The following is a 20,259-nucleotide window of genomic DNA, read 5'->3' on the forward strand; positions in this document are numbered from 1 at the left end:
ACTACCGATCTGAACAGTGAACTGCCTCTTTCCCCACTCTTCCCATCCTTACCCGTGACTGTGGAGGCAGGGTGCAGGGGCGGAGAGCGGATTTCCACATACGACCTCTCACGCTGGATGGGTGACTTCATCTCCATGTAGCTGCTCTCCAGTGTGCGGGGTTGTGGACCGGGCAGGTCCTTGATGGTGGCGTAGGGGTTCTCACTGTTCAGAGAGCTGCTGCTCACAGCCATACGTGATCCCTTGGACAGGTCTGCACAGGAGAGGGCAGTGTTGGCCATCAAATGACAAGGAACCAGGGGCACGCTCACGTCCTCATTTCAACCCAGGGTTTTATAACCTCCAATCAGCAGAGAAATGGGGCGACAGTGTTAAGTCTACTATAGCATTACTTTAATGATTTCATGATTCTCAGAGCTTCTCCCTCATCCTGCCTTCTTAATCAGGTGTTTATTAGACTTATTTTTACTTTATCAGCTGGAGTGTGGTGAAATAGCAGCCATACATCACCCAGGTGGGTGCTACACACCGGTGCCGGTTGAGGTGAGTTTCCCACTCACCACTGAAAGCGCTTTGAGTGTCTAGAAAAGCGCTATATAAATGTGCTGATCTATCTGATCTATGTATCTATCAAATACATTTTATTATTGTTCATTAAGCCAAGAGACAAAGCAGAAAGATTACAGAGATTTTCAGACAATACCTTTGTCGTAATATTTGCCCAGACTGGCACTGTAGCTATAACTGCGGTCGATTCCAAATGCTCCTGTCAACACAAACACTCTCAATCAGCACAGGATATAGAAAACAATACTAAATTCATTAATTCTCATCCTACTGATTTAGTACAAAAGGAAAAGGGGTTAAATCCATTCTTAAAACTAAAAACGTGTTTGGGTAAAATTTAAGCTTGATTGAATCATGCTCATTGGTGATCTGCCAGGGATGTACAGAGGAGACTGAAGGCAGACGTGTATATAGACTTGTCTGCATGCAGACATATATACAGACTTGTCTGCATACAGACGTATATACAGACTTGTCTGCGTACAGACGAGTATACAGACTTGTCTGCTTACAGACTTGTATACAGACTACAGAGATGTCCTCAGTATGCCTGAGAGTAGTTTGCTCCATACTGCATGTAAGGGGACAGTGACCCGAGTCTCAGTGTGGTGGTGATGTAGCTTCGGGAGGGACGGTGGAGGGACATACCCATGTCTTTGCGGGAAGGGGCCTCGTGGTGCTTCCAGTCCGCAGGCAGTGAGCCATTGCTCTCCACCCCAAACAGGCCCAGCCTCTCCCTCTCCATGTTCTTCACATTACAGAGGAGCTGGTTATTGGTGTTCTGTTCAGGAGACAGTCACACCAGTCACAGAAACTCAGCTGACTTCACTGACTCAATCGTGCTAATGGTGCTGATGATTTAAATGTCTTTGAGTTCTTGAGATAAGATTCAAGGGACTAATTAAACTGCTAACGGTATATCCAAAAGAAAAATTATAAATATTATATATTACTTTTTGGTGAGGCACAGATTTAATGTAATTTTATAGAGTAAACTAAATGCACGGGTGTCTGTCACCGGAATCCAAAACTACAGCTTTTCCAAATAAAAAATAAAACCAGTGCAATTGCTCAGTGTTTATTCTGTGTCCTTTGCCATAACTGAATAAAATCAGAGTTCTTCTCCATAAAAGAGCAAGCCGCCAGATCACGTGTGCTGAAATGGAGGGCACTTGCCTTAATGTGGGCATGGCCCTGGTTGTTGGGGACGTGGGGAAGGGGAGGTCTGTTCTGGGACAGGGTGTGGTAGCTGGGGTTAGAGTAGAAGTGGTGGTAGCTAGGCACATCTGAAAAACCAGAGCATTACAGTCAGTATTAACAGATCAACTTGAAATTCCAAGTAAAAAAAATATACTGTGAGCAAACAAATACACAGTATTTGAATGAAATGTACAGAAGAACTGAAAACAACCCTGTACTCTCTAAGTATGAGAGTATAAGGACAGGAGTCTTAGCATGAACTGTATATGGCTTCAATGTTGCAGCTACAGACATTCACTGGAGATACCCAAAGGAGTTCTTGAGAAAGTTAAACCCAGAGAAAATATCAGCTGTTTGAAATACCTAGTGTATTTGTATTTGGTATTTTCCTCAGAAATCACACAGTAAATGTTAAGCTCCAGTTAAATGTACATGTACATAATCTAACTTGAAATGGAACAAATGTATTTTCAGAAACAATGAAACATTCCACAGTGTCACATAAGTCCTTCCATAGTAACTGCCCTACAGGCTGCAGGCCTATGGGGGAGTGCAGTACCTGGCAGGGCGTACTGTGAGTTGACCATGCGGGTGGAGGAGAAGGCCACAGTGGGCGTGCGGCTCTGCTTGTCCTTCTGACGCCGACGGTAGAGCAGCAGCAGGGCCAGCAGCAGCACCACCAGGACGACGAGCACGATTATCCCCCCGATAGCCCCCCACGAGTCCCTCTCCACCGGGGACATCGGCACCATCACACTCATGCCCTCCTCTGTCAGGACAGGGACACAATATAACCTCCCCTCTGTCAGGACATGGACACAATATAACCTCCCCTCTGTCAGGACAGGGACACAACATCCCCTCCCCTCTGTCAGGACAGGGACACAATATAACCTCCCCTCTGTCAGGACAGGGACACAATATAACCTCCCCTCTGTCAGGACAGGGACACAATATAACCTCCCCTCTGTCAGGACAGGGACACAATATAACCTCCCCTCTGTTAGGACAGGGACACAATATAACCCTTTGCCCGTTTCAGCATCCCCCCAATAACTTTCACTCCTTCTTTTCTGGTCTGTTTCAGTGATGCAAAGATAAACACAGGATTGTAATGTATACGTTATATTAATTGTTATATGTTATATGTTCAACAGCTGTATCTGATAGCAACTACACTGGTGTCATTAGGCTACAGGCTGCCCCTTATGCAGGGACACAGTGACAGCAGAACTATACATAAAACTCGTCATACAACCAGGAGGCAGTGGGTTCAAATCTTAGGAAGACAAGTTACTAAACCACTTAATTTAGTTTATTAATTACTTCAGTAAATATGAATTGTTTCAATTGGGAAAATGTTAATAATGTAAGGTGTCTTTAGGTCTATAAGCAAGGAAATGTATTACAGTCAAGCAGTGGAGCACTCTAAGAAAAAACTAGATCTGTTACGTATGTATTTACTAACTAGTCTTATTGCTGGCCTGCAACCAGGTTTTTATAGCATTATTTTTACTTAGCAATACTATACATTGTCACACTTTCCAAAAGTAATAAGTGTGTTCTGGAGCAGGATATAGAGGCTGGTCACAGCAGTACCTGCTCGGCAGTCAGGCCCCCATCCTGAGTCACACACACACACTCCAGTGTGGGGGTCACAGCTGGCGTTAGGGGGGCAGGAGCAGGTGTGGGCACAGTCAGGTCCAAACAGTCCGGGCCGGCACTCTGCACGTACAGCAAATTACACTCACACAGTTAATACACTGATCAATAAACCAAAACCACAAGATCCTTTGCAAAATAAGTATGTTCTGTTTTTCTAATTAAAACCGTTGCACAAAATGAATAACACAACAAAAATGGCTCTTATTTTTTAAGAGACCACAATCACAAAAAATCTGTATTGTAAAAAGAGTACTTTCTTTCGGAATAGAATTATAATGAAGCAGTTCAAGGACAGGATTTTGACGCTTCAAAGTATTTCGACCGAAAACAATATAATTAATCAGAATTTGTACATTCATAAGAACAATGTTGTGCATATGTTGAGCTGGCAGGTGACTGCTACAGTAAAGCACTGAGTTTCTGTGCAGTGACAGTTAATGGAGAAGCTGCCATCTGCTTGTGGCAACAGTGCAGAACCAAAATAGTGATGGTACAGATGAGATGTGAATTAATTCAATTGGCAATGACTGTTTGTAAATAAGAAACACGTTTTCCATGCGAACACAATGCATCTTGTTATGAAAAATATTTCAAATGTAAACATGTGTGTAAGGGAATTCTGATTTGGATCCAATTGTTCCCTCTTCTCTCCCAATCTGGAATGTGCAATATCATGTATCAGGTGCTGATGATAGATTCTCGACTTTGATTCAGAGGAACATACAAGCTCTCCTCTGAAGCACAGATTCAAGCACCATCTCTTATTACACCATCTCTTATTACACCACCGCTTGTACAGAGAGGAGTGGGAGGAAGATACTACTTCATGTACTGCTAATCATGCAGACTTAAAGGTACCTGATTGGCCAGCAGTGTCTGGTGAACAATAAGAGGCAGATCTCTGCTGATTGAACCCTCCTCATGTGCAGCACTAACGCCAATTATACACGGCCCTGTGGGGCTACTGGCCATGAAAGCACAGGCACGGTCCCAGACCGTGGGGCTTATCTGTGCATCACAATGAGAATGGTGTCTTAATTTAGCCAGGCGAAGCCACCGAGCAGCCAGGACATGCTCTAATGAAAACAAGGGTGAAAGTATTTGTGATTTTGCAGCAATCATTTTTTTATGAAATCACACTTTGATACTTGAGCTACTGCTTTTAAACTTTGTGCCAAGAATTTCAGCCACAGCGTGTAAACAATTGAGAAAAACGGTAAAGAATTCCAAAGAGGCATATTTTGATAAGAAATATGACCCAGAAATACCCTCCCAGTAATCAGACAGATGTTGAGAGGGCAAAATGGCCGGGGACTTACTGGACTGGCAGAAGTGGCCCGTGTAGCCTGACGGGCAGACACACGCCCCTGTCACATGATCACAGGGGCCGTCACAAAGGCAGCGCTGGCTGCAACCGGACCCATAAGTCCCTGGGGCGCACCCTGAGAGAGAACCACAAAGGATTGGCTTTCATGCCCCGTCATCTGCACCACTCCAAGGGTTTGACACTGATACCGCGTGTGTGTGCGTGTGTCTGTGTGTGTGCGTGTGCCCGTGAGTGTGTGTGTGTGTGTGTGTGAGAAAGCGAGAGAGAGAGAATGAGGGACTCACGCTGGGAGCATTCAGACCCAGTCCAGCCAGGGTTACAGTGGCAGGAGCCATCTTGATGATGGCATGTAGAGTTGTTGGAACAACGACAAACCCCAGCACACTGCCTGCCATAGTGTCCCAGAGGACATGCTGAGAAACACACATACAGCAAGCTTTATACTACAGCCAGAATCTCATTCATGTCACTGCAGCAACAGCTAAATTATTTTTTCTGGGTAAAATGAACTCTGATAGAGCATTTTTAAGTAATACACATTTACACACCATACTAACTCTGTTAGAGTTGATTTGGCACTGAGAATTTTGCTGTGCCTTCAGACAAAGTAAGTCTCATGAACTGTAAAGGAAATATCCAGCTACAATTTACATAATATATCAAATGCGCTTTAGCCTGTAACATAAGATAAGGGCCTGAGCTCTGTAAGAAATGATGATGAACTAATATTACCTGACTAGCTGCAGTGCTTACAATATCCTAAGATGTAATGTGATCTCAAGAGGTTAAATTAAAAATTTAGTTCACCAGAATTTGCAGGTGAAATGACTGAAATAACTCTCATAGCCTATAACAAGACAGGGCATGAAGCAGGCCTGCACACCTTGATCACACAGGGATCCAGTGTACCCTGGATCACACACACACTTTCCTGTGATGTGGTGACAGGGAATGGAGGCATGGACACAAGGAGGACAGAGCACACTGCATTGAGCTCCGTGCATACCGGCACTGCAAACTGAGAGAGAGAGAGAGAGAGAGAGAGAGAGAGAAATAGAGAGCCATAATGAAAGAGACAAGATGACAAATGTTTTGGTAACTGCAGCATGGCACAGTGTGTGCCTAAATAATTGCACGGATATGTCCCTAAATGGCAAATTAACCTCTATAATAAGAGGCTGCCTATCACACAACCCCATCGGGGCTGAGGGAGACAGCAAAGAAAATATTCCTCAACAAAGAAACCGCCATCTCTAAAACAAGGAAGATAATACTGAGGACGTTAAACAGAGCAGCAAACACCACAATTGGGAGCAGGAGAATATGATGGAGGAGGAACAACTGAACTGTACCCATTTACAAAAACATCCTCATTAAACTAAAGTCCTTGCAACCAGGACAAAATTACACGGGCAGAAATGTGTTTACAATATGGTGACAGCCCGCACTTACTGTGCTGGCACTGGGAACCGTGGTATCCAGGACGACACTCGCAACTCCCGCTGTCTCGCAGACAGGGGGCGCCGTTCAGGCAGGAGCAGCTGTGGTTGCACTGGCGTCCCCAGAAGCCTTCAGGACAAGGCTGGGCACAGCGCACGCCTGGGAAGGGATAGTCATGAATTACGACAGGATGCGCTCAGATGTTGGGATGTACAACAGAGCTGATTTTGAGCAGTTTGTCTTGGTCTAATCTGGCGGAAATGAAAGCTGGTTACCGGTCCAGCCTGGTAAACACTGGCACTGGCCGCTGACCCTGTGGCAGCTGTCTGCATGGAGGCAGTCACACTTCTGCAAGCAGCCCGGTCCGTAGGTGTCTGTCTGCACACAACAGTAACAGTGTTACACAATGTGTCATGTGACACCATACAATGCTTATGCAAATGCACCAGCCTCACCCTGGTGTAAAATCCAGCTATGCCCAGCCTGAAATTCTAGCTATCAGCTGTTTCATAACATAGCTTCAGCTGGTCAAACCATGTTGAGGATGGAGCTGGTCTGAACTGGTCAACCAGCTATTTCAAAACCTAGCTTGAGCTTTGTGAAAGCATTCAATGATAGGAAACAGAAATAAAAAACCTGTGTACAATGTCACTTGAACACATAATATAACTTACGGGACAAGCTTGGTCACATAGCGCCCCCTGCCAACCTGCAGTGCAAGTGCAAGTTCCGTCCACTGGATTACACACAGCCCCATTCAAACACTGGCATGTACCATTGCATCCCGGACCCCACGACCCAGCAGAACACGGAATGGAGCAGTCCAAGCCCTTCCACCCTGGACACAAATCAGTTTACAACCATTGCGTTACAAGTGTGGCACATTATAATACTAAATATTATCAGTATTATGAATCAAGACTGTTGAATGTTCTGTTTGAGTTTGATTTTTTGTTGAATAAAAAACATTAGATCACAAAAAATAATAATAAAATAGATATATACACTCAGTGAGAACTTCATTAGGTATTTATTAGACTTATTTTTTGAGACTTATCAAGTGTTCTGCTGCTGTAGCCTATCTACTGAGAGGTTTGACGCATTGTCTTCAGAGATGCTCTTCTGCATACCACTGTTGTAATGCGTGGTTATTTGCATTACTGTAACCTTCCTGTCAGCTTTGACCAGTTTGGCCCTTCTCCACAGATCTCTCTCATTAACAAGGCTTTTTTCCCAACAGAACTGCTGCTCACTGGATGTTTTTTTGTTTTTCGCACCATTCTCTGCAAACTCCAGAGCCTATTGTGTGTGAAAATCCCAGGAGATCAGCAGTTTCTGAGATACTCAAACCGCCCTGTGTCACATCTGTGCCCTTTTTCTGAAACCAACAATCATTCCAAGGTCAAAGTCATTCAGATCACATTTCTTCCCCATTCTGAAATTTGGTCTGGAAAACAGCTGAACTTCTTGACCAGGTGTGCATGCTTTAATGCATTTAGTTTCTGCCACACGATTGGCCGATAAAATATTTGTATTAACAAGCTGGTGTACAGGTCTGCCTAATGCTCACTAAGTGTATGTATCAAAACCCAGGTCAGGAGGGAGGTTCTTTGTGCATGTGTGCACATGTAATAATCTCACCATATCGAAATAACAGCACATCAGAAAGCTTTAGTTGCTTTCATCTCATCTACATACCATATGACAGCGCAAGTGTGTGTACATACAGTATAATGGTGTATTAGCATATACCCGTATGACTGTGGGTATCTGTGTGCAGGTGTAAAAGTGTGTGTACATACAGTATAATGGTGTATTAGCATATACCCGTATGACTGTGGGTGTCTGTGTGCATCTCACCCTCGTTGCAGAAGCAGGTGCCGTCGATAGGAGAACAGGCCAGGGCGTTTTTACAGGCACAGGACTGCGAGCAGTTCTTACCAAAGAAGCCTTTCTCACAGTGGAGCTCACAGTGCGCCCCCTGCAGGACATAAACAAGCATAACCACACCAATCGACACTGCCACACTCATCAGAACCGTACCAATGACTCAGACCCTTCAGACATGAGCAGAGGCGGTCAGAGGGTACAGGCTACAAACAGGAAGGGCTGAATATGACAAAACACACAGAGAAGCTCACAATCCTAATATTATTCAAATAAAACAAATCCTCATTAAAATGACAACATTTGAACAGGTATTCATGTTAGCTCTCTTTGTAAATTGAATGCAATTTACAGTTTGTTAGTATTTAATACAAAAATAGGCTTGTATATTGTTATACATAAACAAATGTCAGAGTAAAGATATTCAGAGGGAAGGACTTCCCCACTGTAGTGGACATCCTATGTCAGTCAGTCTAAGCACACTCACCCTGTACCCTGGGGCACACTGGCAGCGTCCGCTCACACTGTCACAGATACCTCCATTCAGACACAGGCAGGTCTCCAGGCAACCGTGGCCATAGTAACCCCGTGGGCAGGTCTCATTGCAGTACAGCCCCGCCCACCCAGGATGGCATGTGCACTCCCCCTTCATTGGGTGACAGCTGGCCAATTAACAAAGAGACAAAGTCATATGTAAGCCAAGCTGACATAAATCCAGTATAATTGTGACCATTGTGTGTGTGTGTGTGCACGCATGTGGGCATGTGTGTGTGTGTACGTGTGTGCGTGTGTATGTGTGTGTACGTGTGTTAGGTGACAGAGCCACACTCACCTCAGCGTATGTGTGCTGTGTGTGCGTGTACGTGTGTGTACGTGTGTGTACGTGACAAAGCCACACTCACCTCAGCGTATGTGTGCTGTGTGTGCGTGTACGTGTGTGTACGTGTGTTACGTGACAGAGCATCACTCACCTCAGCGTATGTGTGCTGTGGCAGAGGCACTGCTGGTCACAGCGCATGCCGTACGTCCCCTCCGGACACATCCTGTTCCTGCACTGGGGGCCCTTGAACCCGGACTCACACAGACAGCCCCCGTGGATGTTAAAGCAGCGCGCTCCGTTGGCACAGTCACACACACCCTGGCAGTCCTGGCCATAGCTGCCCACCGCACACTCCTCACGGCATCTGCAGCAACAACACACAGTCACAACACAACACAACACAACACAACACTCGCTGAGAGATTTACAATCACAGTCACAACACAACACAGCACTGGCTGAGAGATTTACAATCACAGTCACAACACAACACAACCCTGGCTGAGAGATTTACAATCACAGTCACAACACAACACAACCCTGGCTGAGAGATTTACAATCACAGTCACAACACAACACAACCCTGGCTGAGAGATTTACAATCACAGTCACAACACAACACAACCCTGGCTGAGAGATTTACAATCACAGTCACAACACAACACAACACTGGCTGAGCGATTTACAATCACAGTCACAACACAACACTGGCTGAGTCACATATCTGAGAACTGGCCCTGTGTTCACGCCAGCGGACCATGAAGGTGTCTCTATGTGACTTGAGTGTCACTTGCAGCACCTCTCCCACAGTTACTGAATGGATGCAGACCTGTCCCCTGTGAAGCCCGCAGCACAGCGGCAGTGTCCTGTCTCCGGGTCACACTGACCACCATTGTGACACACACACTCCTGAGAGCAGTTCAGCCCAAACCGGCCCACTGCACAGGGCTCTGTACACACTGCTCCCTGAGAGAGAACGAGAGAGAGAGAGCCATTTTACTTCTAAACAGCAGGTGCACTTCATTGGAAACATGATCATCTATAGGCAAGTGTTCTGTCCGAGTAGGTCAGAATAATGTGATATAATTTGTATATAAAAGCTCTATAAATTGAGGCAACCTGTTAGCTTTGTCATAGCTTAGCAGAAAAAACATTACCGTCCATCCAGGATGACAGGCACACATGCCCTCTCCTTGGCAACGGCCTCCATTCTGACAGGGGCAACTGAGGGGGCAGAGTCCCCTCGAACAGGGCTGGTCACATCTGAGGGAGAGGAATGGAGAGAGAGTTTAGAACAGCTGCTTATCAAAACTTTTCTGAAGAAGAAAGCAGGAATACGAACATTGACACAATGTGACACAAGTGGAAATTCCTCACTGACGCCAGAAAGACCTTCAATACCACATTTGATACATTCACTGCAGACTGCAAATGAAGAGTGATTTGTCCATGTGACAGAAATTAAGATTTACTGACTGGCCCATTCCGATCATCATTCTTGCCATTGTTCTGCTATTATATTTGTATATGTGGAGGATAGACCGTAACATTGCATGACTGCATAAACATGATTTTGTCACACCAGTTTCTAGCTCATGGACCATACTGCATTGCATGCAATGCAAGGCACACTGCACAGAATAAGTGGCCAGATTAATTTGTTCATACTCACAGTGTTCCAGTGAACCCTTCTCTGCATCGACATTCCCCAGTCTCAGGGTCACAAGACCCACCAGTTCCACACAGGCACTTTTGCAGACAGCCCTTGCCGAAGGTCCCGAGAGGACAGGGGTCCTTGCAGTGGGGGCCGGTATGTCCTCGGCGACACTGGCAGGAGCCGGTGAGGGGGTCGCAGTGGCCCCCGTTCTCACACACACAGAGCTGCCTGCAGCCTGGGCCCCAGTGCTGCTCATCACAGGCTAAAAGGGAAAGGATCACTATGAGACAGGTCAGCATGGGGTGATGTAGTGGTCAAGTCCATGTGTTAACTAAAGTAACAAGACTATAAGGGGGCCTTGAGGGCCAAGAACTGCTGGTTTTCCACCCTCCCTTTACCTGGGACTCAGGTGTGAAGACAGTCTGGCCAATCAGTAGCACTAATTGCCCGGTCTTATAGAAGAACAGGGCTGGATTTGCATTTGAGGGCCCCCTACAGAGTTGATGATCCCCTATAAACCCTAGCCATCAAATCTTCTGTAACCTTATTTGACTCAGCAAAACAGCAGCAGCATAAACGGGTACAGTTAAAGCAAAGTACAAGAAAGGATAAGGATTTCTGATAAGTGAAGAAGTCACAACATATAATAGTATTTCACTCTCTTGGAATTCTCCCATACCTAAGCACAAATCCAAATGGGTTTCAGCACACCTAGACAAGCGTTCTATATCTGCTTAGGCTTTAGAATATAACATTACATACGGGGATACACTATTGACAAGCCAATTTTCACGGAGCTAAAAAGACAGATGAGGGAGCATGAATAGCATGATTCACACAGGGCTAAGATTTCATTCCAGCCAGTGACAAAGCTGTCGACTGAAGATGAGGGAGATCTTTAACGCACCATGAAGCAAGATATATCATAAATATTCCCAGTTATTCTTCATCCTGACACGCTCATGTCAAATCTGTCAAAAAGCTATGGAAAAGAATATACCAGCTTAAATAGCAAAAGTTTCTCCTCCCAAAATATAACTGCTTTTTAATGGATTCTTCCTTAATGCATATCCACCCAACATTCATGACTAATAAACCCTCTCAAATGTTAAGCCACAGCCATGTTAATAATTGAAAATGACAATGTTCAAACAAGATTTAATTTGTATTACTAGAGATTTATTTAGATTTATTTAGCAATGTATGCAAGTTTAGTCTAGGTACAGTACGTGTCAAGTCTATGCTAAATATGTGCTGGAAAATGCTTAGCTGAAAAAAGGCCTGAGATAACAATCCAGAGGGGAGGCCTACGATGATGGAGACTGACAGCTTAAGCAATCCCACACAGAAATGCTGCCTATTCACATGTGAACTCAGTAAACATATGTTGGAACTGGTTGGCTTCGACTGTCCCCAGTGCTAAACATGTGCAAGTTTCCAAACCTTTTCAGTTGTGAATGTGCTTCATGGGAAATTGAGCCTGAGAATTTGAGCCAACGTACGCAATATTATATATATGAAAGTGATTGGCCATGTGTCTACTACAGAACTCCACCCAAATCCTCTCCAACATTTGTGTTTACATATGATGTACTTCACTGAACCAAAGACATGCCTCTCGCTTACACTGACTGAAGCAATCATCAGGTTCACAGTATCTGTGGAATGTTCCTGATTATGGGAAAATTATAATACTTGTCTAAATGTGGTGTTAGCGCATTGAGGAGTGATGAACACCGTATTCAAAATCAGATACTCTCCAGCGTGTTCACTGCATTAGCTTCAAGCCCTCCCTATTCCCACAATTAGCTCAACAATCAGGCATTCAGGAACCAGCAACTCAGCGGTTCTGATCCAGGCCCTGGACTCCAAAACAGGCGCACTGAGCCAAAACTGTCCCAATACCACACCGCAGCCCTCTACCCAGAGCTGAAGACTCAATTTTCCATTTCCTGTTCTCAGAAGCCCACTCAGAAGGCATCAGGCAGCAGAGCGGCAGTGCGCTTCAGTGTTCTCCAACAAAAACCGGTGAAGTCATCACTGTATCTGGACTTTTTGCTTTGTATAAAAAGGAATATCCAAACGGCGGGGAAGGGGGAGAAAGAGGCAGTTCTAAACTGGAAACCATTTTAAATGTGGAATCCGGGAGGGTGGTGTTCATTTTGTGCAGGGTGGGGGGTACAGTAACTCACCACTGGAGCAGTCCTCCCCGTGCCAACCGCCCTCACACTGGCACCGGTCCGGGGCCTGGCATCGGCCGTGGACACACTCCTTAGTGCATCGGGCTGTCAGGGGAGGGGCACAGTGAGACACATTCTGGCACAGGCGAGGGAACATGCACAGGCATACTGTGAAAGGCCAATGTTAAACAGCCACTGCAATTAAAAGCAAATAAAACACAGATGTGCAACACCTTTATGTGCCGTACAAGCCAGGGTAACAGTAGCAAAGGCTAACGACAGCACTCTTAAAGGAGAAGAACCCTGTGTCTTAGGAGAATTGAGGTCAGGTAAATTACAACAGCGTGTTTTGGTCTTCACTTTTAACAGACATAATTCAGAAGGTTTTTCTTACTACATTAACATTATTAGTGGTCACTGAATTCACTGCAGATTTACATAATTTGAGCGACATATGTGTAGCTACATGAAAAAATGTGGGGGTGATAATACTCACGGACACATTTATTGTTGCTCTCATAGTAGCCAGGACAGCACTGGTACCTCCTGCGGTAGTCCAGCTTTACAGCCTGCCGGTACGCCGTTTTGTAGGTGATCCTGTGACAGAACAGTCCTGTAAGTCTCTGAGCGGTCAGACAGGTGCCCCAGCCCTGTGAGAGAGATGCACGCTGACCTGTGACGGGTGCACTTGTAGAAGCTCCAAGCGTCAGAACAGGGCTCCTCAGATGGCCAGTCATACGGCCGGGCGTAGGACTCCTTGATTGAGGTAGTGTAACTGGAAAAGCACACACACACACACACACAAGCACACACACACACACACACACACGCACACAGACACACTGTATGAATAATAGTACAATAATTTCTTATGTGTCCCCTTACGCTCAACCATGATCAGATCTTTCTTACAGAATATACACTGTCTGTCTCACCTTTCCCATTGGCTGCACACATTAGGATCTCCAGGATTCAAAGGCCATGTGAGGTCCAGAAAGCAGCCTAGAAGTAGCAGGGTGGTGTACCCTTTTACAGACCACTCCATCCTTGCAGATCTGACAAAACACACAAAAACATGAGCCACTATTCCTCTATTGGTCCTTCAAGAGCTACTCTTGTGATGCTGGTAGGGTTTTACAAAAGGAACCACATTTTATTAGAGTATTATGCTGTCCCTAGGATACATTCAACCAAAACTTTCCCTGTTAAGCTGTACAAAACGTTCTCCGAACTTTCAAACAAAGGAATATGAGATGGAGAAAACGAGTGAATTGTGGATGAGAGAGCAGAGGAACGTGGCTCCAGCTCCCTTCATCCTATTAAACACAGCTGATCCTGTCCCCTGCCTGATCTGGCAGCAGTATGGTCCCCTTCCTCACGCATGCTACACAGCCATCTGGTCTCAATCAACGGGGAGATCATTAGGGAAGTGCACACAGAGAGAGAGAGGCTCCAGAACCCCCCAACAAATACTGTTCCAAGCCCAGCCCTGTTGACGAAGGTCTCCTTCAAAACTCCCTCAGATCATGCCACAAAGGCCAACACACACCATGTGGCCAGTGTGGAAAACTCTTCTATTTGTAGGTGTAGCTGGTCATTAACTTTGTTTTATTGTTTTGGTACCAGTACACATATACTTCATACGACATACAAAATCTCCTGTAAACACCAAGTATCACCTGTAGAAAATGCCTAATAAGTTTTGCAATAGCACTACACTTTATACCTTAAAGATTGCATGTAAGCAAATATTTTTAGGATTAAATCTTAAACAGATATGAAGAAAAAAAATAGCAATGGAAATGATGCAATGTATACCAACTGACATCAACGTAGCAGTTCTGCACTTTACCAGCGTACTCTATAGGCTCAGAACAGTGACTGCCATCAATGCAGCAGTGCTAATTAAGACAATGACTTTACTGTTCTGGGAAAAACATTGCCCTTCAATTCTCTTGTCTTTCGGAAGGAACTCCTTTAGAGCCTGGTCTAAAGTCAGGACTTGAGTAAAACTAGCAAAAACACCTAAACAGAATTATAAAGAAACACAGGAATGTATGGCTTTCATTAAGAGAGCCAAATGACTTTACAAGTGAGCTCATTCTGGAGTAGATATTTTTAATTACTCTTTTTCTCATGTAATTGTGCTTGATTTAAAAAGAGCCTGGTAGTGGCAGTAGGATTCTTATGTGATGAGAAGCGGCATGTGTTTGAAATAATGCACGGCCACAAAGAAAAGCGAAAATCTGGGAACTGCATTTGGGCTGATCTGTTTGTTTAATGTACAGTGGTGCATATGGATTTAATACAGCAGTTCTATCTATAAAGCATACCAGGTGAACAAATGTCCTTACTGTCCTTAATCCAACATATTCTATTTTAGCTTCACCACAGCTCTTTTAGAGTAATTTAGGCTTTATACAGTCTCATTCGGCTTGATTCTGTGCTTTGTCAGAATCATTTCTGAGAATATCCCTCTTTGAATCCCGCCAACTGGCATACTCTTAGACGATTTTTACTACAGATTCAACATTTATAGTTGTTGTTCTTGTGGTTAAATATTCTTAACCGAGGCACCTTTCACCTGCCTATCTGGCACACTACCAAACTTCATGCTATAAATAGTACTCACTCCATATTGTGTTTATACTAACATTAAATCTAACTACTCTGAGCGTCACATTGCAAATGTCTCACTCAAGGCACACTGTGCCATGGAAGTTGTGTCTGGAATTTGTAAGAGTCTCCAATTACCAGCCAGTGCTAGAGACACAGTATGGTTTCAACTAACAAAGCAGACGGTCATACTCGACCCGCCTTTGATGTGGGACAATTAAACAATCGAGGATTACACATTAAAAGACACACAATGACATGCCAAGGCTTTCATCAGCATGGCCTGCATTTGTTTTCCATATCCTGGAACCTCATTTCACACACAGATTCTTCAAGTGGATTAAAATGAGTACCATATGATGAAATAAGTGTGAATGATATTTTTAGCAAATGCAAATAATTAAGAAACATTTTTGGGGTTTTAGGATTTTGAATCTGAACCAAATGACGAGCCTACGCACAAGAATACCCTACCAAATATGCATTGCCAAGCTTCTAAACGGGAGAAAATATTCCATAACAAAGGCTCCAGTAGAAGTAAAAGGAATTATTTTGAAATTCACTCAACCAAATATGAATCAACCAAAGAGAATAGCTAATATACTGTAGCAAAGCTAGGGATAAAATTGGAATACAATAAAATAAAATTTAAAAAGTATTAAATAATAAACAAACAATCCTAATCTTATGAGTAATAAAAATGATTGAAACACTGCATAATATTACGATTATTATATTTCCAGTGCCAGATTTTCAATAACATTTTCATTGCTTTCCTCTCACCCCAGTCATGACTTAGGGGCAAGAATGAGCAAAAGAGAGCATCAGGAAATGGTTCTTTTCTTTTAAAAGTGGAGAAATCCAGTACCCAGAGCACATGGCATTGATCATAACATTACTCTTCTTTTTTCTGTCTCTCTCTCCCTCCCTCCCTCCCTCCCTCCCTCCCTGAGAGTTGAAATGTTAATTGAGGTAGAAAATATTACTCATGCTCTGGAAAAGAGAGACTTTAAGAGAAGGAAAAATAAATGAGGTACAGAAATGGGGTTGAGAATGAAGTTGAGACCAAGCGACAGGGAGCGGAGCTAGAGTTAGGCCTAAAAACACTGTCATTAGCAGACAGGGAGCAGAGCTAGGGTTAGGCCTAAAAACACTGTCATTAGCAGACAGGGAGCAGAGCTAGGGTTAGGCCTAAAAACACTGTCATTAGCAGACAGGGAGCAGAGCTAGGGTTAGGCCTAAAAACACTGTCATTAGCAGACAGGGAGCAGAGCTAGGGTTAGGCCTAAAAACACTGTCATTAGCAGACAGGGAGCAGAGCTAGGGTTAGGCCTAAAAACACTGTCATTAGCAGACAGGGAGCAGAGCTAGGGTTAGGCCTAAAAACACTGTCATTAGCAGACAGGGAGCAGAGCTAGGGTTAGGCCTAAAAACACTGTCATTAGCAGACAGGGAGCAGAGCTAGGGTTAGGCCTAAAAACACTGTCATTAGCAGACAGGGAGCAGAGCTAGGGTTAGGCCTAAAAACACTGTCATTAGCAGACAGGGAGCAGAGCTAGGGTTAGGCCTAAAAACATTGTCATTAGCAGACAGGGAGCAGAGCTAGGGTTAGGCCTAAAACACTGTCATTAGCAGACAGGGAGCAGAGCTAGGGTTAGGCCTAAAAACACTGTCATTAGCAGACAGGGAGTGGAGCTAGAGTTAGGCCTAAAAACACTGTCATTAGCAGACAGGGAGCAGAGCGAGGGTTAGGCCTAAAAACACTGTCTATGTATTTGTCACATGTATGATGACATGTTGCAGGCTTTATGGCATACGTAAAAGGCTACAACTTAGATTAAATTCGGACTGAAATACTAAAATAAAAGCAAAGCCCATCTCATCTCTTGCTGGCTGTTTTCCTCTACCTATCGAGAAAAAGCTCATTATAGAGATCATTGAGGAATGGGGGTAAAGGGGAATGTTCTGCAGCAGAATACTTCATAACTCTAGTCTAATAAATACCCAATAAAGTGCTCAGAATGTATGTTCCTTCAAAATCCTTTGCTGAGTTGGGAGTCAAAAAATATCAGATCATCTGCAAGCAATGCATCAGTGGAATTCGCCTAAGACATTTTCTGACGACTACTACTACACCTTTAATGAAGAGTGGTGTACAATTATAAGCTTGTGGCATCAATGTGGTGGTGACATCAATGTATCCTGTACAAACACAAAATGTGAAACACGAAATTGTCACAAATAAATTAAAAGTAGTCAAAATGTGGAAAAAGTGCAGCAGTGCAGAAATTCCATCATTTGGAGCAGCCAAAGATCTCCATAAACAATAACCATGAGACACTCACATGAATTTTGGTTTACCAATTCACAGCTCTGAAGTGGGAAACTTGTCCATACCAATTAATGCAAGGCTTAAACTGAGAGACACTACCAGTTAACTGAAATCAGACCGAGCCCTTGACGTCACAGCCATGGCCACAGCTCAGCACTACGCCGGTGAGATTAACTTCGAGTCGACTACAATGAAACCCATGATCCCTTGCAGCTGGAAGCTTGTTATTGTTTCCCTGGCGCTGGCACAAACCCTCAGCTGCTGCAAGTCTGTCAGCTGTGCAGCATCACAAATACTGCAGCAAAGAGAGACACAGCCTGCCATGTCTAATTCAGCAACCTGAAATCTTGGCCATCCACCACATATGCCAATTTTCACAGATAAAGCACCACTTCTATCATGTAAAACTGGCAAGATATTTTACTTTTTGTCGACACAGCTAAGTCAGCTAGCATCACAACTGGATACAAGCATATTAACAATAAATCTAAAAGTAATGAATCATCTTACTTCTCCCTGAATCCATAATAACCATCAGCATCACCATCATTGGTATACTGTCTGAACAATGTCAACATACTCCATCCATCCATCCATTATCTTAACCCGCTTATCCTGAATAGGGTCGCAGGGGGGCTGGAGCCTATCCCAGCATACATTGGGCGAAAGGCAGGAATACACCCTGGACAGGTCGCCAGTCCATCGCAGGGCACACACACCATTCACTCACACACTCATACCTATGGGCAATTTAGACTCTCCAATCAGCCTAACCTGCATGTCTTTGGACTGTGGGAGGAAACCAGAGTACCCTGAGGAAACCCACGCAAACACGGAGAAAACATGCAAACTCTGCACAGAGAGGCCCCGCCCGACAGGGATTCGATCCCAGGACCTCCTTGCTGTCAGGCGATGTCAACATACTGTATGGTATAAATGTTGCACATTGTGCAAATAGTGATGCTATTTCATTACCAGTTATAATTTGCCAAGACACTGTTGCACTGTTATTATGATAATGTGACAAAATTACCCTCACCATAAATGCTATGAGTTGGAAAATATTGTATTATATCACATTAAGTATACACATTATACATGAAATGTTTCCATTAATTCTCCAGAAGAAAAACATACATTTTGTTGTGTTTTGTTTATAGTGCTATTGTGTGTGGTATTTACTCAGTAGTTCGGAATGTAAATGAGACATCATTGTTATTGTTTTGCTTTTGTATCCGTTGTGTGAAAGTTGTGCAATGGAAGGGAAATGAGTACACACCACATGTCCTCTCCGGAGTTCAGCGACCATCACTGTGCTGACAGAGTGGTGATATTACAGTTCTGTCCAGGACCAAGGACACAAGCAGTGCCACTGGGAGATTGTTTTTGGAACAATTAGGTAACTATTTGCATTAGTCAAAGGTGGTAGAAAGTTGTCATTCTGTCACAGGAAGATGATAAGGAACATATCAACAATTAGTAATTCTGCAGTGACTCACAGGAAATTCCCACAAATCTCCTGCATTAGTCATAAATAGTCAAAACAATAAAAGACATATACATAGGTCACCCACATACATAAGTAATCCTATTGTATATAGGCAGGTCACACTCAATCTCAAATAAGCGTATGCATGCACACACACAGGACATTAAAGTTCCTCCACTCAACACTCTGTGGCCTAAAACCATAATGTGCTGCCAGTTCATCTAGGTAATAAAAGTGACAGAGCACAATGCTCACGGTTAATTTATTTGAGCTACTGTCATGGAAAAAGGCATAAGAGCAGCTCTTTCTCTGCATTGGCTGCTCTGTGTTTCGGCCCTGCCCTGCCTAATACAATCACAATAACAGGATGTACATTGCGCTCTCCCCCCTTCGCCAGCCCCTCCACATGGGCAGTTCCCGCGGGAACAGCCTGCACTTTCCCTGTGTCTGCCCTGGTCACCTCCGCCAAACGATCAAAGAGGAGAGTCCCAAATTCAAACAACCATGGCCCGCAGATGCTAAGCTACACCCCACCTTCCTTTGTCTTTTCCAGAAATTACTTGCTGTGATAAACTTGAAGGGAGCTCTGATGTAGGGAAGGTATCGTACTGTTGATCATGAATCTCTGGTGTAGTATCGTTATACTTCTTGTACTGGAGATAAATTGACTATGGAGGCACTGAAGCAACACGGTCACGCCCTTTGTGTGATGTGAATTCCACAGATATGTAGTTCTAATATGACTATTCCAAAGACATGCAGGTTAAGGACTACAGATGAGAATGAGCTCATTAGCAAACTCTGGCACATTTACACTGATGTGGAAACTGAAAATGTCGATTAATGTGCACTGTCCCTAGTAAAAATAAAGAAATACATAAATAAAAGACTAGTTCAGTACCGGCTGTGTCAGTGCTAAGTGTGGCCGGGAGCTCCAGAGAGTGATATGGAATTGGTGACTGCGTCTCCCAGGCTATGGGAGGGTTCAGTTAGGGGTCCATGTCATCGCTCAGTAGCATTTCATTCACGCTGGTCAATCAAGCTAAAGCTGCATATGCTAGGTCTTCCTCTGACTCTGC

The 20,259-nt window shown here is 44.1% G+C and overlaps 1 protein-coding gene across 1 annotated transcript in view; it reads right to left on the bottom strand.

Moving 5' to 3' along the window:
* Nucleotides 1-20,259, bottom strand: part of LOC133122274 (platelet endothelial aggregation receptor 1-like) — a 31,394-nt gene that overhangs the window by 2,541 nt on the left and 8,594 nt on the right. The window contains exons 2-22 of the mRNA XM_061232174.1: nucleotides 13,679-13,798; nucleotides 13,417-13,518; nucleotides 13,240-13,340; nucleotides 12,756-12,848; nucleotides 10,579-10,825; nucleotides 10,064-10,169; nucleotides 9,736-9,872; nucleotides 9,058-9,270; nucleotides 8,574-8,748; nucleotides 8,060-8,180; nucleotides 6,874-7,037; nucleotides 6,475-6,577; nucleotides 6,212-6,358; nucleotides 5,643-5,777; nucleotides 5,044-5,172; nucleotides 3,367-3,492; nucleotides 2,327-2,536; nucleotides 1,744-1,853; nucleotides 1,216-1,348; nucleotides 704-766; nucleotides 53-253 (exon numbers count right to left, since the gene is read on the bottom strand). Of these exons, the coding sequence (XP_061088158.1) occupies nucleotides 53-253; nucleotides 704-766; nucleotides 1,216-1,348; nucleotides 1,744-1,853; nucleotides 2,327-2,536; nucleotides 3,367-3,492; nucleotides 5,044-5,172; nucleotides 5,643-5,777; nucleotides 6,212-6,358; nucleotides 6,475-6,577; nucleotides 6,874-7,037; nucleotides 8,060-8,180; nucleotides 8,574-8,748; nucleotides 9,058-9,270; nucleotides 9,736-9,872; nucleotides 10,064-10,169; nucleotides 10,579-10,825; nucleotides 12,756-12,848; nucleotides 13,240-13,340; nucleotides 13,417-13,518; nucleotides 13,679-13,788 (2,926 nt within the window). The 5' untranslated portion in view covers nucleotides 13,789-13,798. The remainder of the gene's footprint in view (nucleotides 1-52; nucleotides 254-703; nucleotides 767-1,215; nucleotides 1,349-1,743; nucleotides 1,854-2,326; nucleotides 2,537-3,366; nucleotides 3,493-5,043; nucleotides 5,173-5,642; nucleotides 5,778-6,211; nucleotides 6,359-6,474; nucleotides 6,578-6,873; nucleotides 7,038-8,059; nucleotides 8,181-8,573; nucleotides 8,749-9,057; nucleotides 9,271-9,735; nucleotides 9,873-10,063; nucleotides 10,170-10,578; nucleotides 10,826-12,755; nucleotides 12,849-13,239; nucleotides 13,341-13,416; nucleotides 13,519-13,678; nucleotides 13,799-20,259) is intronic.

The sequence above is a fragment of the Conger conger genome, chromosome 1 (assembly GCF_963514075.1).
Source record: "Conger conger chromosome 1, fConCon1.1, whole genome shotgun sequence".
In the NCBI taxonomy this organism is placed as follows: domain Eukaryota; kingdom Metazoa; phylum Chordata; class Actinopteri; order Anguilliformes; family Congridae; genus Conger; species Conger conger.